The sequence below is a fragment of the Ascaphus truei genome, chromosome 10 (assembly GCF_040206685.1).
Source record: "Ascaphus truei isolate aAscTru1 chromosome 10, aAscTru1.hap1, whole genome shotgun sequence".
NCBI lineage: Eukaryota > Metazoa > Chordata > Amphibia > Anura > Ascaphidae > Ascaphus > Ascaphus truei.
This window is the reverse complement of record NC_134492.1, coordinates 18,672,183-18,693,814: the sequence shown is the minus strand read 5'-3', so window position 1 is coordinate 18,693,814 and position 21,632 is coordinate 18,672,183. Positions and strand designations below refer to the sequence as shown.

General features: G+C 42.7%; 2 protein-coding genes across 3 annotated transcripts in view; one reads left to right on the top strand and one right to left on the bottom strand.

Annotated features, from left to right (window-relative positions):
• Positions 1 to 2,101: 2,101 nt before the first annotated feature.
• PIF1 (PIF1 5'-to-3' DNA helicase) lies at positions 2,102 to 12,583 on the top strand. The gene is made up of 13 exons (XM_075616050.1): positions 2,102 to 2,319; positions 3,238 to 3,808; positions 5,329 to 5,458; positions 5,864 to 5,989; positions 6,342 to 6,495; positions 7,969 to 8,083; positions 8,394 to 8,500; positions 9,210 to 9,349; positions 9,633 to 9,739; positions 10,119 to 10,206; positions 10,438 to 10,583; positions 10,926 to 11,117; positions 11,501 to 12,583. Exons 2-13 carry the CDS (start codon positions 3,245 to 3,247, stop codon positions 11,534 to 11,536), a joined length of 1,905 nt encoding a protein of 634 aa, XP_075472165.1. The 5' UTR covers positions 2,102 to 2,319; positions 3,238 to 3,244; the 3' UTR covers positions 11,537 to 12,583.
• The window catches only part of USP24 (ubiquitin specific peptidase 24), a 101,139-nt gene continuing 91,477 nt past the window's right edge, over positions 11,971 to 21,632 (bottom strand). For both annotated transcript variants that reach the window (XM_075616049.1, XM_075616048.1), the window contains exons 66-67: positions 17,743 to 17,853; positions 11,971 to 16,953 (exon numbers count right to left, since the gene is read on the bottom strand). In XM_075616049.1, the coding sequence (XP_075472164.1) occupies positions 16,891 to 16,953; positions 17,743 to 17,853 (174 nt within the window). In that variant the 3' untranslated portion in view covers positions 11,971 to 16,890. The remainder of the gene's footprint in view (positions 16,954 to 17,742; positions 17,854 to 21,632) is intronic.

Here is a 21,632-nt window from a genome sequence, read left to right as displayed (position 1 = left end):
CGGCGCAGCTGCCCTAGCGATGCCTGAGCTGGCTGAACTTCCGGGTTGGGAGATGCAGTGCTTACTGTAGGTCAGGGCTCTCACACTCAGTCCTCAAGGGCCACCAACAGGCCATGTTTTATGGATATGCCTGCTTCAGCACAGATGGCTCAGTCTTTGGCTGAGCCACTGATTGGGCCACCTGTGCTGAAGCAGGGATAGCCATAAAAGATGGCCTTTGAGGACAGAGTTGGAGACCTCTGCTGTAGGTCCTGCAGTGTTGCAAGATGCAGAAATGGAGGGATTTTTCAGTGATCCCAAAATGTCATTAAGAATCCATCCTGATCCTGTGATTTGAAATAAATAATAAATGTATGCACAGTGACAACAATATGTCTGTTATTTTACACTATGTGGTGTTCAGCTGTTGTATGTATGTTATATATCGTATTTATATAGCGCTAGCAATATATTCAACACTTTACAAAATTACAATAGAAGGTATACACATTTCAAACAATGGGAATAAGCGCAATAGGTAAATGACACCACAAGGCAAAGGAAAACTGCACCAAAGAGTTTACAATCTAAGGCCGAGTCCATAGAAGGATAGGCCGCGCTGAGCCGTGCGGACGCTCCGCGCTGAGCCCCTGCATCCTCAATGAGGATGCCTTGAGAGGGGGCTCACGCGAGCGTCCGCAGGCGTGCTGAGGCGCTGGATTTTTCAGCCGACAGCCAAGCTGTTTTTCAGCGCGCTCTCGGCTGAAAACATCCAATAAGCGCGGAGCAGCGTCAACGTCGCGGCACCTTGACGTCGGTGTGTCGCGGGTGATTGGCCCAGCGACGTCACTGCCCCGCCTCCCTCATTCTCCCTCCGCCTCCGATCGCGCCCGCTGGCTCGCCTGCATGGGCATGAAATCGCGCAGATTTCAGCAGGCAAGCCTCAGCACGGCTCCGAACTCCTCACCCCTCTATGGCCCCAGCCTAAGACATCCCTGCTGGTGCTTAGTGTGCTGTGCGCTTGCCGCTTTTACTTATTGGAATCTTAATAATCACGTCCCTGCGCGGGCACGCACGCTCTCCCAAGCTTAGCGCTTGAGAAAACAAAAAAAAGTGAAGCGCTCTCAACATGCCCCCACGCGTTCACTTGCAAAATAGACAGGACATCCGGCCCTCATGTTTAGAGAGTTGGTGACGTCACCGCTCTCAAGCATTAGCGTAGTCAGCGCCAGCGGGGACGCAGCCTATGTTATGTTGGGAGGCTTACAGACACAGGACTAAAAGCGCTTTGTTAGAAGTGCAGTTTTGTGAATCATTTCAAATTCTGTTGTAGTCTGGAAATATTTTTATAAAAATATTCCATTAAAGAGCCTCAGATATAATGCTGTTTGGGAGAAGAGAACCAATTAATTTCCCAATTGTGTGTGTGTTTGCGTTTTTTAAGGGGTTTATCTATTGATCACAATATTTTACACTGTTTACTTTGCAATGTTATTGCCAGACACAAACAAAATCGGCAGTGAAGACTCTGTTTTCCACCAAGTGATTTTGAGGCAGGATTTCCTGTTAAAGAATTTAAAGCAATATATGGTTGTGGGTTTGTGTATGTGCCGTGTCCCAGGTGGTGATCCTATCTCCTATAAATATAAGCTATGAAGGAACAATACAACCCATAAACATAGGAAGCCTACATTGTGCAGACATGTCAGATCTCACTGATTAGCTGTGAGTGCATTTTAGTCTGTCCCATTTGGAGTCAGATTTTCAGCATATACTGTGTTCTAGGCTGATGGAAATCAGTTATGTTACAGTAAAATATCTAAAGCCATTGAATTTCACTGATGCTGGTACTTGGAGGTTAAAATTGATGTCATTGCATTCTGAACTTAGATTTATTTATAGCATAAAGCAAGGTTTAATTCAATGAAACAAAATATAAATCAGGACATAAAACAAAGGTAGTGGCACAGCAGATATAAAAACTAGGCTGCTAGTTCGTGAGGGCAATAATCTAAATTGCCCGTAAGAAACATGGCCTCTGTGGATTCAGCACACACCACGTGACAAAATAACGTCGGTCACACCGGCTCAGTCTTTGACGTCACCGAACGATGATTGGCTGTTTTATTAAATGTCTAGGTGCTGATTGGGTGAATCTTTGTCCCGGCAAATTTAAAAAACAGCTTCACTTGCATTGTGAGGTTTGATGGATTTTTAGAGATCGGCATCATTTTCCTGGCGCTACCTAGAGAGTCTCCCGAACACAATCGGATCAACAAAGGGAGAGGATAGATAATCGGGTGTAAAATCAGCAGCGTGTTACCTGGAGCCCCGATTCGGGTAAGAGCCCCTGGGCAGTTAGAGAGGGGACTAAGCGCTATGTGATCTAAAACACTGATTGCTTCATACCTCGGGCAGTTTAAAAGGTCCCTTTCAACATTTTAATTTCAGACACTTTTTCTATTTTGTTTCTGCATCAGTTTCCCGATTTCACGTTAATTAATTCTTAAAATAATAATAATAATAATTCCCAAATCAATGCTAAGTATATACAACTTTGAATATAAAACTGAGTATATAAAACTTTTAGTGCTGGATGGTATGAATTGTAGGGTAATGTGATTACCTGGCTCTAGGTTACCAGAATCAGCTCTAACAAGATAACTGTTTTATTATCATGCTCTCTACTGGGATGGGAGATATGAAATATAAAGGGACTGCCACTCATTATGATCAAAGTGTTATTTATGCTTTTATTGCCACCCTGTTAACATGTTAAGCAATGCATAGAAATGAGGTGGGTTGTGATTTAGTCAATTTCTTGATTGCTGTTGCTATACGAATGTACAGTAGCTGGTTTGGGTGTGCTTTATGCCTTAAAATATCAGAGTTTTCAAAGCATCCAATGGTTATATTGTATTGTATGTCTTTATTTATATAGCGCCATTAATGTACATAGCGCTTCACAGTAGTAATACATGTGGTAATCAAATAAATAACAGATAATATAAATAACAGATCATGGGAATAAGTGCTTCAGACATAAAAGTAACATTAAGGAAGAGGAGTCCCTGCTCCGAGGAGCTTACAGTCTAATTGGTAGGTAGGGAGAACGTACAGAGACAGTAGTATCATACTGCATACATACTGCAGTATGTTTGGGCATACCTCAAAGAAGAACTGTTTAAAATTATCACATCTGTAAATTGGGGTAAATCCTCTAACAAAATGGGTTAAGGTGTCACCTGCTGGTTTCAGGAATAAGATGCTGGCTGGACAGCTGTCTGCAGAGATCCAGAGCAGCGTCACTCTAGAGTATCTGAACACCTGTGGACAGGCCACGAAGCGCAAAGTGATCCGCAATGCTTTCATCACCCTCGGACGCAATGAATTCCGTGAGCTTGTGCTGAAGGTGAGTGATGGGAAGCTCCCACAGAGCTTTGTCCTGAAGCAGATTCGGCTCTTTACCCGCTTTATCCTGGATGGGAAAAGCTCGATCCTGCTGGTCCCGGAGAATATCCAGCTGTTGATTTCCAACTGCCCACTGGACTCGCTGAAGCACTTCATGAAAACCCTCCTGATTAAGCACGAAGCTGGGAAGAACGAGAAGCCGGTCAACGAGCGCACCCGCCTTCTCTCTGGGCTCCCACGCGTGTTCGAAACCATCAGCCCAGTGCAGTCACGCGATTTGCAGCAGGCAAATGAGCTGCGTGCCAAGGCCAACAAGGAGACTCCAATCAAGGGGAAGGGACTGGGTCACAGGGGAGCTAAAGGTGTGAACAGATGCCCGCAGAAACGAGCCAGGACTGAGTCCTCCGAGAACTGCCCAGTAAGTCATGTAGGCATTCAAATATAAACCGAGAGTGGCCAACGCCAGTCATCAAGAGCGACCAACAGGTCAGGTTTTCAGGTTATCCTTGCTTCAGCCCAGGTGGTGCAGTCGAAGACTGAGCAACCTATGCTGAAGCAGGGATATCGTGGAAACCTGAGCTGTTGGTGGCTCTTGAGAACTGGAGTTGGCCACTCCAGCTCTAAACCATATGTAACATCTTAAAAAATAAATAAAAAGATGGGGGCAGACGTCCCGCTGAGGGCTAGCTATAATAGTCCCAATGAATACAGTACTGAGTCTCTGGTGTATGTATGTGCATTTCACTGTCCACACCTACTGACCCAGTGTTATCAGCAGAAAAAATAACTGTATAGAGTTGTATGTCACACCTGGGGATAATAAAGTGGGCCCATGCAGAATAAATGCCACAATATGTCCTTTCCCACAACAGTTTTTCCACTTGTGTGTACTGAGTGGTTACTTGAGCCGGACACTAATGGTCAGAACCTAATTTACCTTTCTAGTAAACTCTTTTAAAGCAGAAATAGAATTGGGATATTGGTTTATAACCTGAAATTCATATTCAGGATATACCCCCTATGAAAATGAACAGTGAGCTTGGTGAAGAGATCTGTATGATATTGATGAAAGTGGATCCGCTGTGCTGCTTGTGCATGCAGCTTTGTGTCCTGTGTGTAAACTCTGCTTAAAGCCATTATCTGCACTGATTGACATATGATTGCATTTCATATTATTTTTTTTAAGAGATCTCCTCTTGATTTATTTTTTTGATATTCCGATGCTTTGTCCAGTTCATATAAGCGTTTGAAATAATAATGTTCGGGAGGTTAAAATGAAACTTTCCATAAAGCCATTTGCAGTCTAAAGGCTAGAGATGAAGAAAATCCATTGTTTTTTTTGTTTTTTTATATACACTAGAAACCCTGTTCTCCCTTTAAAGCTGCAGTTCAAGCAATATCATACATGTTTTTTTTTTAATACATCTGTTCTATACTATGAGGAAATACTTGTAGCATTAATAAAAACACGTATTATAATGTAACAAGCATTTTTTTGTTTCTATAGCAATCATTTACAAAGTCACATCCCCTTCCTCTTCTGAAACAGGCTCTGGCACACCCCTTTTTGAGCCCTGCCCTCTCTAGCAGTGCACCAATTGTATCTAGTGGCTGCCTGGTCACATGATCTTTACCACACAACTTTGCATCTTTGGTCCTCTTCTGCTGCACTGACAGCCATTTAGTGAAACCCCGTGCCGAATCTTCGTCTGCCGGTTGGCAACTTAGGTAATCACTTTTCCGTGTGTAGAATTGTATTGATGCACATATTGAATGGAATTTATTTTATTTGTTTAACCGGCAGCTTGAACTGCTGCTTTAAAGATTACATAAGCTTCTGGTGAGGATTGCTGCAGTAAGCACAGCTTCTAAGTCTCGTTGATTTTAGGAGTACAAAGTCTGAGCTAATGTAACTGAAACCTTGTGTGTCTTCCTCAGATTGCAGCTCTCAGGCCCTCCAAGAAGCCAACCTTGTCAATGCCCACACAGATCCGCCTCTCTACCGAACAGTCCTTGGTTCTGAGCACAGTCCTCAGTGGAAAGAATGTTTTCTTTACAGGCAGTGCGGGTTAGTAACAATGTGCATGTAGTTATTTTGGGTTCCGGGGGGTGGGGGGGGGGGGGAGAATGTCTGGGGTGTCCTGTACAAGGGACAGATTAACCTGTTCACTGCCAGATGGGCCAATGTGTTTCTGGGACTTTTGTCCACTAAAGGGCTATTCCGGTATTGACCTCAGGGTTGTGTGTTTCTTAATCCACCAATGTTTGACTGTTAGCTATTTTCACACCTTAACCTAATATGCCTCCCATTGTAAAACCACCTGCGATGAATTTTTGAAATGGAGCGCTCTAAACAGCACTATTAATGATCGAGACTCTCCACTAAAATACAGTCATTGGAAGCAAAAGGCAGATGATCCTACAGAGAGCAGGATATGTAAGAGTGTGACATGTTTGTGCTTTTATTCTTCAGGCACTGGGAAGTCCTATCTGTTGAAAAGGATTATTGGTGCCCTGCCTCCCAAAAGCACTTATGCCACAGCAAGTACTGGAGTAGCAGCCTGTCACATTGGTGGGACAACACTACATGCTTTTGCAGGTATGGATAACCATACAATGGTCTGTGCTGAACGTGGGCACACACTTCCTTTTCTCTATAATCTATATGTGCATCCGCAGCAGAAAGATGTTCCATGGTATGGTAAAAAATACTGATATGTCCATAACAAGGTTTGGTAACAACAATGAAGTTGGGAGGTAAAATTCATATGACCAAGGCAATAGTTTGCCTTCTTATCAACTCCAGTAATGGAATCTGATGCTGTAATATTGCTTAAGACGTTTGGTAGTGTTTTTGACTATTCAGGTAACCATCCTCCTAACTTGATTAGGTAAGGTAATAATCAGGATGTGCCTTTTGCAGTAAAGTTGAGTGCATCATTTGTTTTAAGGTATTGGTTCTGGAAAGGCCCCGGTGGGTCAGTGTATTGAGCTGGCAAACAGGTCAGGAGTACGTCAGCACTGGATAAGTTGCCGCCATCTGATCATCGATGAGATATCTATGGTGGAAGGGGAGTTCTTTGACAAGCTGGAGACTGTTGCCAGGTAAATAGCAGTTGGATACTTGTGACGGGAGCTTTGTGACAGGCTATTAATAATACACCACCAAAGATATAACTGGGTTGAACCGGACGAGACTTAGATATGATAAAATATAATTTATTCTTTGATAAAGGTGAATACACGAGATACAAAAATAACAGACAAAATAAGGACACTTACTTAAAGGTTAGGACAAGAAAAGCCATCAGGATACAGGATGGGCCATTTCTTCCATAATTCAGTTTCAGATGTTGACATCACAGCAATACATGCAGATCATGAAGACACATGAAGACCATGCATGAAGACATTTGAGTAAGGGGTGACTCTGACTTAAATACCATGTCAAACTCATCTCTTAACCCTAGATGCCGAGTTGGCTAGAAAAAATCTCTTTGAAGCAGATTTTGGCTTCCATTGTAAGTGTGAAGTATCACACTTAAAAACACTCAGCCCCTTTGTTCTTGCCCCCAGTATAAAAAATTAGGGCAGTTACCTTTTTTTTAATCACCGGGCTATGTTAATTCTTGCAGGATGCTCTTCCTGCCTATTAGCATAGTAGATGGGAGTCTGCAGTTTTCAGAGCAGAACCAAAATCCCATATACACTGTTAATAACTTCATAACTTCAGTTCACTAGTACTTACTGGCACGCGAGACATATTAATACATTCCGTCACGCATGACGCTCCCAATGAGACTAAATACTACCGTGTAATACTAAAATTAAGAGAGATATTAATATCTGGCTCTTAGTAATGGCTAAACTTCAGGTGTCTGTAACCGTTAGTTGCGGATCAGTCCCACAAATACACATATGTAGCTTTTAGCACGTTCAGCCGAGGACATCTCATAATATTCTTATATTTAATAAGGTCACTCATTCTGTAGCCCCACTCCTAAATCAGAGGCATTTGGCCAGTCTACCACATGGGGGGTCTGGCAGGATACTATGGTTTGTAAGTGTGAGTTATAACGCTCACAACCCACTCCAGCTTCCTGCAAACAGGTAGAGTGGCTGAGCCTTTGATCAGGGGGCTGCTTCCTAAACATTTGGTTGCTCTCCTGACCATTTGCATTTAGTAGGCAGCATCTTGGAGGGTAACTTAAACAAAGGGCTATAATCACTATTCAACTATTAACCCTTTAAGCCCCAGTATGTGTGTGGTGCAGACACTGGCCCAGAAACAATACATTTTTACAGGGGAATAAACAGTTGGATGGCTGAAGCAAGGCAAAACCACATTACCGGACCCCAGTCCAGTTAACCCCTTGCTTCCAAGGTGAGAGTAGAGGGTGGACAAATGGGGTTGTAACCCCTTTAATCCCGGGCCAAATCCTCTCTATCGTCACAATACTCTCCAACTGATTTGGCTCTACTTGTAAGAGCGAGGTATGGAAGGTGAGAATAGACAATATTGCACAAGGCTTTGTAGACCTGGTTACACTGCAAACTCACATGCAGGAATTCTTGCAGAGCGGTCCGTGGTCGTGATGAGCCCTTTGGAGGGATCCAGCTCATTATCTGTGGAGACTTCCTCCAGCTTCCACCAGTTACTCAGGCCTCTAGTGAAACAAAGTTCTGCTTCCAGGTAAGAACCGCACAAAACACATGGCCTAATATTTACTAAACCAGATGCCTATTGGTACTGGAGGACACATTACACCCCATTGACTTGCATGGGCTGTAATAGGTCTACCAGTGTAGGAGGTGACTTATGGCAGAAGACGGCTTGGTCAATATTGCCTATACTGTCACATTAATCTCCTCTGCCAATGAAGGCTTCTGGTAGTCACTACAGTGTTTAAAATGTGACATTTGCCTTCCATGGATGGCTGCAGCGCTTGTGTAGACATGTACGTGTTTCTTATTCCCTGGATGACGTGTATGTTTTCACACAGGCAAAAAGCTGGAGGAAATGCATCCATCTAAACATGGAATTAACAGAAGTGAAGCGTCAGACGGACAGAACCTTCATCTCGCTCTTGCACGCTGTGCGTGTGGGAAGGTGAGGCATCCCAAAGATCTCCTATACTGCATAAATGAACGTCTTTGGTGTGCCTGATGCACATTAATTTCCTTCTAGCTTCTCCCTCATACTCTTTTGCTGGCAGTAGTTACAACTAGATCTCCTCCTGAAAAAGAGAGGATTATCCCACCTGCCCAATGTTTTAAAAATAAATATTTGGTTCTGTTGGAGACTTAAAACACTATGCTTTGGAAATGAACCAATCATCAAAAACCTTGCAATACATTTTTATGGTTAAATTGTATTTGGAGAACTATTGCATGAAACTGCAGTTGTTCCAGTGTGTTCTTCAGTGCTCCGTTATGCATAACTCTTGTCTTATTGACACGTTCACTGTCTGGGCACTTGAGACGCATTGCTGTACAATGTTGCCGGCCCCTTGGCAAAAAAAGGTTAAACCAAATGCATCTTTATACATTGGGTGTAATGCGCAGGTTGTTTCTGATATCATTCACAACTATTTAGACCAGGGGTAAGCAATTCCTCAAGGGCCACCAAGAGGTCAGGTCTTAGGGATATCCCTGCTTCTGCACAGGTGGCTGTCATTGACTGAGCCAGCTGTGCTGAAGCAGGGATATCTTTAAAACCTGAGCTGTTGGTGGCCCTTAAGGACTGGAGTTGCCCACCCCTGTTCTAAGCAAACATCTGTGCAGGTGGCTTATTGGTCTGATTTACACTCACTTCCCAGATGTACTGAAGAAGTTACCAAACAGATGGTCCTGACCAGCAACCATAAAATAGAGCGGGATGGAATCTTGGCCACCAGGCTGTGCACCCACAAGGACGACGTGGAGCTGACCAACGAGCGACGATTACAACAGTTACCAGGTAAGTCTATAAAGACTTGGCTTGTGTAACCTGTGGATACAACTGCTCAAAACGGGTTTACGCACAACTCCTCCACTGAACTATGCAGTGATTTTTGAGGCCGTTAAATGGACGTTTCTTGCTTCTGACATGCAAAGAAAAGTAAACTGAACAAGCATCTAGATAAAGACATGGTGAATTAACATGAATTAAAATCATAACATTTGTGTTACTCTGGATTAACTACATAATAACCACCTTCTCCTAAAGTGTACAAACAAACAGTTTATTTGGTATCCTCCAGGAGAAAGTAATACCTACGATGCTTTGGACAGCGACCCAATGCTAGTAAAGACCATAAACAGCCAGTGTCCTGTTAACCAACAAATTCAGCTGAAGAAAGGCGCTCAGGTGAGGAACGGTCTTTCTGTACAGAAGTTGTCCATAGTAATGAAGTTACGTTGAATATTCATGCCAAAACAGCATTTTCTGGTTTTGCTGACTGAGCAGCAAATTTAGGATTACAACAATGATGGTGGCATTCGTTATTCGGTGTGATGATAAAGCCCTTCACTGTCGGAGGGCCTTGCAATGAGATCAGGAATTAAATAACATGCCAGGAAGGATGCCTTGTGAGACTGGACATTGCTGAATCACAGTAGGGCACCTGGAATGTATCCATCGCTATCCCTATTTGCCATTTCTAATTTATCTCACCTCTGAAGAATGAAGTCCAACCATAGCTTGAAGAGGAGCCCATGACATTAGCAGGCTTTGAAATGTTTTGTAGGTGATGTTGGCCAAAAATCTGGATGTGACCCGGGGTTTGGTGAATGGAGCACGTGGTGTTGTCATTGGCTTTGAAGGTGGTGGTAAAGGTGAGTTGAGCAGGGTAACTGGGAGTAGTTTTATAATGGTTTATCAACTAATGGTTGGTAAGAGGCTACCAAGGAGCTCCTAATTTATAGATACTTCCTTTACTTCAAAGCAGTCGGTGGAACCTCATATGAAGCGTGAAAAACAAAATCACTCTTATTTAATCTTTTCAACATTGCTATAGTCGGTCATGAGCTCTAACTGATGTGAAATACAAAACCCTTCCTCTACAGCTCTGCCCAAAGTGCGGTTCCTGTGTGGCGTCGTAGAGGTTATAAAGCTTGAGCGCTGGGCGTTCAAAGGCCATGGTGGAATATATCTGAGTCGGCAACAGCTACCCTTGAAATTAGCTTGGGCTATTTCTATCCATAAAAGCCAGGTAAGCTTTCCGGTCATTGGGTTACATCATTTAAATAATATCTAAGAATGTTGTAGTGTTCCAGAACAAGATTTTAAAATAATTCTCATCTTCATATTAAGTGGTTTAACACCCCCATTTCCCAGAAGTTCTTTAATGTGCAGCAAATGAATATGGATTAAATGTCAGTTTGTCTGAATGTTAATTTCTGAGCTCTAACAAGTGTTGTTCGGACTGCAAACTTCGTCTACTCTTTATGTTTTATGGGCTGATCTGATTGTTAAATGTCTTATTGCTGTCAGGTAGGCACTAGGTCCCAACTCTACATGGATGCTGATATTCTAACCTATTTTTCTACTTTAGGGAATGTCCCTAGATTGTGTGGAGATCTCCTTGGCTCGTGTGTTTGAGAGTGGCCAGGCATATGTAGCACTTTCCAGGGCTCGCAGCCTTGAGGGCCTACGAGTTATGGATTTTGACCCCAAGGTTGTGAGAGCCAACCCATATGTTCTCCAGTTCTACTCCAGACTGCAGAAGGAGAGGGCACTACGACAGGTAAACTCCTCCATCTGACCCTGAATGATGGGAGGTCCCAATGAAATTAAATTTGTGATGGTCAAACAGGTCTTCATGTTATGTAGCACTGCTATAGGTTATGCATATGTAAAATGGGTTAATGTGCAGCTATTTACTTTAACAAGGCAGTTATGACAAAGTAAGAAACTAATAGAGATGTCCACTTTCAAAGGCCCAAATCTGTGACATTTGAGAGATATGAACTAGATAAAAAAAATTTTTTTTTAAATTAAAGTGCTGATTTTAATTCTTAATTCCATGGAAGTTTCAGCACATGGTTTGTGTTTTGGGATGTTTGTGGTTGTACATTTGTCAAAGTTGATCAGGGTTGTTTTTTTTTTTTTTTTTCTAATGTCTTTCAGGCTTCCCTTGACCCTTTCCTGGAGCAGGAAAATTGATGTTTGACAGTCAGAACTAACCTGTGGCACTTTACCTGTGTATTCCATATGGGAACATGTAAATACTAGTGTATAGAACAAATTGTAGCTTTTTTTTAATAAATTGTTTTAACTGCTCACTTCATATTGTGTGCTATTCCTACTGCTGTAAATGGTCTTAACCAAGTATAACCTATATGTAGTATAGTCAAGAAGCCAATGTTTGGTAAACTATATAATTTAACCGCTGTTCCAGGACGATCCTGCATGGATTGTTAATGGCCTTGCTGTTCAGTGTGCCAACAAGAGAACTTCAGATCCTAGACAGTCATACCAGTTAGCTGTGGAGAATTGCTTGGTATGATCCTAAAAGCTGTATTTACGTAAGAAAGCATGATATTGCTACTCAATGGGGTTTTTTTTTAGATTGCAATTCAGCAAGACAAAACACTTCATTCATTCATCCATCCTTTATTTATCAAATAAGAAATCTTCTTACAAATGTTTTTACATGCATTTCAGAAATTTGCAGTACAAGAATAAAGGGGAAAAGGCTTCAAAGAACTAGAAGTGCATGTACAGTAATAGGATGCACTGGGTTATTTCCCTCATTGAGCCATTAACTGTAAAATGAATGTGATTGAACCAACACGAGCAACACAGCTGTACAACATTTTAGTATGGTTAGCCCTTACCAAACCTTTGAGTCAACAGTTCTGCATAAATTTGATGGGGTGGCTTTCAAAACATCACTAGTACTTTTTGTGTGTGGTTTTCAAAGCTGTATGCCCAGCTATAATGGATATCTTCATCTCTCCAGGACAACCATAGTGGATAGAACTTAACTTATATGCAATAAATGATTATAAAAAAGAGTTAGTGTTAACTGTCATTACCATTACCCATTCAAAATAAACACTGAAAAGCTGCATCCTGTGCTCCAGTATAGCACTTTTATATTGTTTTGGAGGAACCAAAATAAGTCTTGCTCTATTTAGACAATGGAACAGATGTTGCTCATGGTCACTGGACAACATTCCTAATAGCAAGGTCAGCTGCAGTATGGGTAACTTCTAACTTGTTATGCCAAAGGAAGACTGATTAAAAAAATAATATTAGCTAAGCCTTTGCTAGCAGGAGGCTTTTTTGTTCCTTTATAACAGAATGGTAAAAGGTGTGATTACAGCATGGCTGGGTTCAAGTTTCAAAGGAAAGCCTCAGGTGTTTGCACATATAGTATATGCAGGCAAGTGTTTCTATAGTACTTTTGTGTATTTCCAGAACCGTTGTCATGCATGCTACTAGACAAATTGGAAATTGTGAAATATTGAAAATTACAGGAAAAACATGGCAGCGTTGCTATTTATACCTTTTTGGTAAACAGCACTAGGCCAAACATTTGCCATGGACATTGGCATACAATGCTTGGTAAGATCCAGGTAACGTAACACAATGCAAAGTATTTGCAACCTAAGTGGGATTTTGTAAATCTGAAGGCAACCTTGAAGAGAGCTTTCAAGGTGATATATAAGATGGTAATACAAGTTTAATTCCAAAAACTGCAAAAGTCCTGGAGAAAATATTTGTAGGAGATTAAATGAATTGCAATGTACAGGCAGTCCTCAGTTATCCGACACACTGCGTTACTCAAAATGGCGTTGGATAGCGAAACGTTGTAAAGCGAAACACGTTTTCCCATAGGAACACTGTTTAAATGAAAGGTTCCGTTCCTGAAGGCATTTTTAACACTAAAATACACCAAATATTTTACGCAGACAATAAGATATGCAGCACACAAATTATATAGTGCATATACTGTATTATATATTATAAATATATTATATAGTATAATATATTATATACACAAACAACTTTGCAAAGCGTCGTAAGAGCGTTGTATAAGCCGTTTTGGCGGTGTAAAAATGAACATAGGTATGCATTGCATAGCGTTGGATAAGCCATTCGTTGTAAAACGAGGACTGCCTGTACACAAGTTCTTTATAGCTGAAATTATTGTAGAAATCTCAGCCACACAGGTCTCTTATCATGAAGAGACTCAGGAGGTTTTCACATTTCTATACTTTCAATGAAGAATACACTTTTTTTTACCCCACAAGTATTAATCATTTTACACAAACCTTCCAACTGTCTCCTTGGCCCTCAATTCAAGCCAAGGAACTAGTGTACATTCCTATTTAACCTGGTGTGAAAAGGTTTAACTAGGTCTATTTATGCATTACCAATGTAATATTTCCAGGGAAGCAGCTTCTACTTAATGATTTTGGCAATATCATTATTACTGGAATTGTATAAAGATGTCTGTAGAGTACATAAGTCTCATTTCTAAAAACCATCGGTATTGCAGTAGTTGTACTTAATTTCCAATTTTAGACAAAAAAAAAGCATTAAACTCCCTTAAGCCTCATCCCATTACTTTCTCCACACAACTCAAGGAGGACAGGTGCATATTTTTGGGGGACTATACATTGGGAAAAAATCTCAAGCTTCCTAAGGCTGTAACAACCTGTGGGAGTGGGGGGGATGTTACTCTTAAGTAAAGCTCTCATACATTAAAAATGTTAAGGATGTCATTTCTTATGGGACTTCAATTATAGCCATAATTTTAAATACTCTAAAATTGCACTATAGCTCAGTCCAAGTCACTGTCACTTAGATAAGCTCCTTTAACTGAACTAATGAAAAACAATGTATATTGTTCATTACAATAGTTGTGGGTTTTGCTTTTTAGCATTTGAACCTATAAATTTGCCACAAATTCAGTTTTATATTGCTGCGTGAGAATTTCTCATTCGAGCCAAGGGGAAGTCTACATCAAGGACCTTTTGCAGGTTAGGGTCACTTCTCTAGGGGGGAGAGCGCCGTTTTGAATATAACAGTTTGCAATTTTCAAAAAAAGTTAGTTCTTGCACAAAACGGGAAAGACTGAATGTGGCACATTTCTAATGAATGGTGTATGTAATAGTGCTTAAACAAACAATGACATGTTGAACTGCAGGAGCAGCGACATACGCCCAGCTCTAAGTTTGAATAGAGTAAGCACAACAGTATCTACTGCTGAGCAATAAGAGTGAAATGATTTAATTCAATATTAGCTCCTAATCACCAAACCGCTGTTTAAATTGCATGCAACAGTGGATAAAGAAAAAATTAACTAAAAGGCACTTTTGGTTGGTGGTGCCCATGTCTTGGCAAATTGATAAAAAAAAAAGATGGGGTATTCTAACATCCTAAAAGGCTTGCGCTTTTATTTTGTGCGTTTAATAGATTAACCATTCACAAACTGTACAGAAGAGGGCCTGAATGCGACTCGCCTACATTTCTACATTCAGGTAGATCAACCCCCTTGCTGGTCAAAACATTGGTCCCTGTTCAATATACAGTGATGCTTTTTTCTCCCATGCTGGAGAAGAGTTCAGCTCCATTCAAACAAATGGGAATAAATTCTTCTCCAGGACAGATGCAGCTTCACAGTATTTTGAAGCAAGGAGCACAGAGTTGAGCCTAGAATAGCTGATGCTGCAGCACGTAAAAGTCACGAGGGAACCGTTCGTTTTGATGTTTTAAGAGCAGGCAAAGGCGTAAGGCAAAATCATTAACTTCCCCAGTCCTGCATGAGCCTGTAATATATACCATGTTGTTCTTTCCCCCAGCAAAGGTCTAAAAACAAAAGCAGATCAGTGCAGCAAATCAAACATGGCAACATATACAATACAAAGAATTAAAATCAATTGGCACAAAACATAAAAAATAAGCCATTCTGGTTTTCCACTATTAGTCTTGTACTGCATCCTAAATTCTCTTGCTCTGATAATATTCTAGGGGCCAAACAGTTTCCAGTTATTTCTGAGCTGAAATTCAGCGGTGCCGAATGAAACTACAATTGGAGGGATATCATTCTTTCGTTATATATTATTGCAAAAACCAAACAAGGTCTGCACTCAAACTATTCATCATAAACAACCGATATAAACACATTCCCAGAAAACTCAAACCAGATGCAAGCCCTGTGAGTCACTGTAAGACTACATTTTATTCAATATGTCTCCATGTGTGAATAAAGATAACTGGAGCGATGCGAAGTGTTGCTGAATTCTACGATAAAGTGCTTCAGTTGCTTTTTCGTCAATTGCAAATGTCAATTTCTGCTAGAGGTTTTACAGGACTGTCCTGTATTACTGCAGGCAACAAAGAGCATTTTATTGCTCATGCCAACATTACCTATTTTGCTGACGGAAAGTTGCAAACCGGTGCCTGAAGGTGGTAGCAATGGGCAAACGTACTTGTGATACAGATGGACAACCAACTTTGTCCCTATAGATTATAAATGTATATGTAATAAACTACTAAACAAGTTTTTTTTGCCCATTCTGATTGGAGAATTCAGATGCGGATTATTCACAGACCAGAGAAGTGGCAGCCTAATGGCAGATATACTAGCTTTGAAGTGGGTGCCAGCTTCTTGTAACCTTGGGCAGCTTACTTTAGCCCTCTGTTGCTTCGGTATAAAAGGTTAGATTATAAACAATTTGGTACTCATTGTGTCAACCAATGTACAGTGCAGCACACTGTATCTACCCTCTCTAAAGGAAAAAAATATTGGGGCTAGTATAGTATTAACAAAATCGGTCCGGTTGCTCGGGGCCTTTTTGAAAAATAATTTGTCCAACTCTATTCTTTCTTTTTTTAATTTACCCTGCAGAATGCGTGATCTCCATGAAATGCTGGTTCCTCTGGCAGCAAATTAAGTTAAACATTCTCAAGCACTATACCATTTTTGGGAGACATATTAAATACAAAGGTCTTTTTTTTTATAAACTAATTTTGGTACTAATATTTTACAAGGCAATTTTAAGTCTTACACACATTTTTACATAATTTTGAAGATTCCTAAGCAATATCGAAAGATTAAAAAGTTGCCCTATGCACCTAATGCAGTCAAGATCGATTCTTCTTTTTATTTTGTATAAAACCAAAAGAAATCTCTTTGCAGCATTACAGAAAAAAGCAACAATTTTACATTCACTCGTTTGATGTCCACATATTAAAAAAAAAAAAAAAAGTCAACCACTTGCTGTTTTTGTTTTTCAATAAAATCTTGACAAAAATACTTTATCCATGGTTACGGTCAAACCACAGCAAATGAAAACGTCTTTGCTGTGACAGTTCCGAAAAATGACCTTGGCTGCAGAGTCCTGGTTGTATGTGTACAGGGAAACAAAACCTTCTCTTCTTGGCATGTATAAGCCATCGGTTCATTGCCTCTTGTGGAAATGCAAAGGTGAAATTACTCGTGGTTCGGAAAGTGCGTTCATTTCACAGCGCGACAAGACTCCTTTTGTACCCGGAGAACGTATTTAAGGATCAACATCATCAAGGTCACTTTTAGGCTCTCCAATTATCATGGGAGAGTCAGGACCCTAATAAAAAGGAACACACAAAATACGTAGGTGTCAGACTGAATTACAGAAAATACAGGCTAATTTTTACCTTTATATTCCAGCATGATTCTATTTGCTAAATATCTACAATAATATACACACAGCTCATCGGGACAGCCATCATGGAAAAAAAAAGAAAAAAAAACAAAAACTGGTAACCACGCCATGAAAGTTGTACTGTATATTCAAAAGTTCTCGGTCTTGTAGAAAAGGTTTCCCACGGGCAAACAAAACATGCACAGAGAAAGGTTCATATACAGACACTTAAAAGGGGAGAACTGCTTCTGTGACAACAGCCTGCAGCTCTCATAATGCAGCCTGTGTTTGGAAATACTGCACCAGGGTTTTATTGTACAGCCCCTAACAATCGCTTAACATAAGAAGTTTGTATGGTAAAGAAAGAAACCGCTAATCTCAATGTAAAACGCTGTGCAAAATGGTAAGGAATGTTTTGCGTTGCTTTGGTTATTGCCACTCAGATATGTTTTCCAAGTGGTAGTGCACCTTTATAGTCAGTTAATTAGATAGAAGAAATCATACTTTACATTAAGGTAACAAACTTGCAGCACTGAAATCTGTCATGCGTACTACTTTACCAGTTAAAAACAACTCTGTTCATTAAAAGTGCTGTGGAAATCTTTTCAGTGCTTATGCCAGACAGGTTCCAATGACTTATAACCGATAAACGAATACAAATTTGATATCAATTAGGTGTCATGGAACAAATAAACCGCACACTTCTCTAACACAACCGTTCTGTAAGCTCACCTGCTGCATACTTCTGTCTCCATTCTCATTGGCTGGGCTGGTCTCGGACCCATTACTGCTTCCTGACTGATCCTTCTCATTTAACAAGGCAGTGGCATACGCCAAGGTATCCTGCAGGAACACACAAAGATACTTTAAAGCAATGACTGATAACGGTGCCTGGTCATTCACCTGTGTGATATCAAATACATCAGTATAGCTAAACTATTCCCCATAATTGCATACGTGTTCTAGAATCGCTAGCATTAGTCCCATACTAAGTGTTCATTTTAATAATGCTATAATGTTGAATTGCTCCTATTTGTTAAATTCTGTTTGTGACTCTTGCGTTCTTCTCACGGATGTCTTCTTTCTACCCCCTTTGTATCTAAAGCTCTCTCCCGCCTTAAACCTTTCTCACTTTCTGCCCCACACCTCTGGAATGACCTTCCCCTCAATACCCGACTAGCCCCCTCGCTATCCACCTTTAAGACTCACCTTAAGACGCATCTGCTTAAAGAAGCATTTGAGTAGCACTGGATAATCATGGACACATGACACAAAGCTTGGCCCCCTGCAGACGCACTTACTAGTATTCCCTCCTACTGTCTCTGTACGTTCTCCCTACCTACCAATTAGATTGTAAGCTCCTCGGAGCAGGGACTCCTTCCTTAACGTTACTTTTACAGTATGTCTGAAGCACTTATTCCCATGATCTGTTATTTATATTATTTGTTATTTATATGACATGTATTACTACTGTGAAGCACTATGTACATTTATGGCGCTATATAAATAAAGACATACAATCCAATACAATACAATATTCCACTTCTGTTCTAGGGAATGTGTGACCCCGCCACCAGTCTATACAAATTTCACCAAGTCAAATCATGATAGTTTACATCAACTTTTGGACACCATCATGCACAATAATATTCCAGATTCTGACATGGCAGGCATTTATCGGACAGGAAGTCCTCGGTATCCGACACAATGCGTTACTCAAAATGGCGTTGGATAGCGAAACGTCTTAAAGCGAAACACGTTTTCCCATAGGAACACTGTTTAAATGAAAGGTTCCGTTCCTGAAGGCATTTTTAACACTAAAATACACCAAATATTTTACGCAGGTAATAAGATATGCAGCACACACAAATGATAGAGTGTATATACTGTTTTATTTATATATATATATATATATATATATATATATATATATATATATATATATATATATATTTTATAGTATAATATTATATAATACACTAGCTGATATACCCGGCGTTGCCCGGGATGTAAATCCGTAATAGGTATTATTATTTATAAATAGTTGAAAAGAAACATGGAAGAAAATGTAATACGATATTGTTGTTTAAAAATGGTTTATTGTAAACACACCACAGTACAATGTATATTTTGGTGATATAAGTGATGTAAAAATGTGAGGTGTGTGTTCTGCTAGGGTGTGAGTGGGTGTGAGGCATTGGGTGGGTGTTCAGTACGGGTGGCGGGTGGGTAGTGGAGTGCTGGCTGTGGGTGGGAGTCCCGCTAGGGTGTGAGCGGGTGTGAGGCGGCGGGTGTCTGGTGAGTGCGTGCCGCGGTTGGTCAGTGATGTGGGTGTGTAGGGGTGTGAGTGTGGCGGGTGGGTGTGAGGCGGGAGGCGCCGGGTGGGTGGTGAGTGGGTGCGGCGGCTAGTCAGTGATGTCGGTGCGTAGGGGCGGGAGGCGGCGGGTGTGTGTCGAGTGTGGCAGGTGGGTGAGAGGCGGCAGGTGTCTGTTGAGTGAGGGCGGCGGCTGTGGGGTGCAGGGGTGTGAGGCGGCGGGTGGCTGAAAGGCGGCGGCGGGAGGCGGCGGTAGTGTGGGCGGCGGGTGGGTGAAAGGCGTGAGGGCGGCGGGCGTGTGGGCGGCGAGTGGGTGAAAGGCAGAGGCAGGAGTGCGGCGGGTGGGTGAAAGGCAGGGGCGGGGAGGGGGGTGAAAGGCAGGGGCGGGGAGGGGGGTGAAAGGCAGGGGCGGGGAGGGGGGCGAGGAGGGGGTGAAAGGCAGGGGTGGGGGGAAAGGCAGGGGAGGGGGGGAAAGGCAGGGGAGGGGGGGAAAGGCAGGGGAGGGGGGGAAAGGCAGGGGAGGGGGGGGAGGCAGGGGAGGCAGGGGAGGGGGGGAAAGGCAGGGGAGGGGGGGGGAGGCAGGGGAGGGGGGGAGGCAGGGGGAAAGGCAGGGGAGGGGGGGGAAAGGCAGGGGAGGGGGGGAAAGGCAGGGGAGGGGGGGGAAAGGCAGGGGAGGGGGGGAAGGCAGGGGAGGGGGGGGGGGGAAGGCAGGGGAGGGGGGGAAAGGCAGGGGAGGGGGGGGAAGGCAGGGGAGGGGGCAAGGGGAGGAGGGAGCGGGAAGGGGGGGAGGGAGGAAGGGAGGGAGCGGGAAGGGGGGAAGAGCGGGAAGGGGGGAAGGGAGGGAGAGGGAAGGGGGGAAGGGAGGGAGAGGGAAGGTGGGAAGGGAGGGAAGGGGGGATGGGGAAGGGGGGTGAGAGGGGAAGGGGGGAGGGGGGAAGGCAGGGGAGGTGGGGAAGGGGGTGGAAGGCAGGGGAGACGGGCAAGGGGGGAGCGGGAGGGGGGGGATGGCAGGAGAGAGGGGGAAGGCAGGGGTGGGAGTGTCACTGTGTGTCTGTCAGTGTGTCTGTCCCTGTGTGTGTCAGTGTGTCTGTCCCTGTGTGTGTCAGTCCCTGTGTGTGTCTGTCCCTGTGTGTGTCAGTGTGTCTGTCCCTGTGTGTGTCAGTGTGTCTGACCCTGTGTGTGTCAGTGTGTCTGTCCCTGTGTGTGTCAGTGTGTTTGTCCCTGTGTGTGTCAGTGTGTCTGTCCCTGTTTGTGTGTCAGTGTGTCTGTCACTCGGTATGACAGGGGGTTGGTGGGTGGGTCAGGGGGGTGATCAAAAACGGAGCTGGGGGAGGGGTCCAAAACGGAGCTGGGGGAGGGGTCCAAAACGGAGCTGGGGGGGGGTCAAAAACGGAACTGGAGGAGGGGTTAAAAACGGAGCTGGGGGGGGTCTAAAACGGAGGGTCAACCCCCCCCCCATCCAGCAGTACCAATTCCTCACCTCAGACAGCAGCAGCAGCAGCAGCAGCAGAAGTAGTAGTAGTGTGGCCAGGGGTTAGAGAGCACCGGCCAATGAGAGCCATGGGGGGGGGGGGTAGCTATCCGGAGGGGTGAGACATATGTGTGTATATACTGTTAGACCACACCGGCCAATGAGAGGTGTGCAGGGGCGGGTGCGCCAAGGGAGCAATCTCATTGGCCTGAGGGACACAGGCCATGCAGACATACAGTGCTTTCAGAAATATATAGTAGATGATATACATGATACATAAAGCTTGGCCCCCTGCAGACGCACTTACCAGAACTCCCTCCTACTGTCTCTGTACGTTCTCCCTACCTACCAATTAGATTGTAAGCTCCTCGGGGCAGGGACTCCTCTTCCTTAATGTTATGTTTGTCTAAAGCACTTATTCCCATGATCTGTTATTTATATTATCTGTTATTTATTCGATTACCACATGTATTACTACTGTGAAGCGCTATGTACATTAATGGCGCTATATAAATAAAGACATACAATACAATACAATAATATAATATATATATTATATACACAAACAACTTTGCAAAGCATCGTAAGAGCGTTGGATAAGCCGTTTTGGCGTTGTAAAAATGACCATAGGTATGCATTGCATAGCGTTGGATAAGCCATTCGTTGTACAACGAAGCGTTGTAAAACGAGGACTGCCTGTATTAGTTTACCAAACAAGTCAAGTAAAACTTCTAGTGGAATTGTTGTCAGATACAAGAAGATTTATTTCAGGACACACCATTTCTAACACATTTTGCAGACCACTGGCTGTCCTTAAACAGCGCAGCAAGCACATTT

Bases quoted from the DNA above. Each gene is read 5' to 3' on its own strand.
- PIF1 (XM_075616050.1), top strand. From the start codon at position 3,245: ATGCTGGCTGGACAGCTGTCTGCAGAGATCCAGAGCAGCGTCACTCTA. The intron at 5,990-6,341 runs GTATGGATAACC...ATTTGTTTTAAG, and splicing joins AACACTACATGCTTTTGCAG to GTATTGGTTCTGGAAAGGCC. The intron at 6,496-7,968 runs GTAAATAGCAGT...GAATTCTTGCAG, and splicing joins AAGCTGGAGACTGTTGCCAG to AGCGGTCCGTGGTCGTGATG.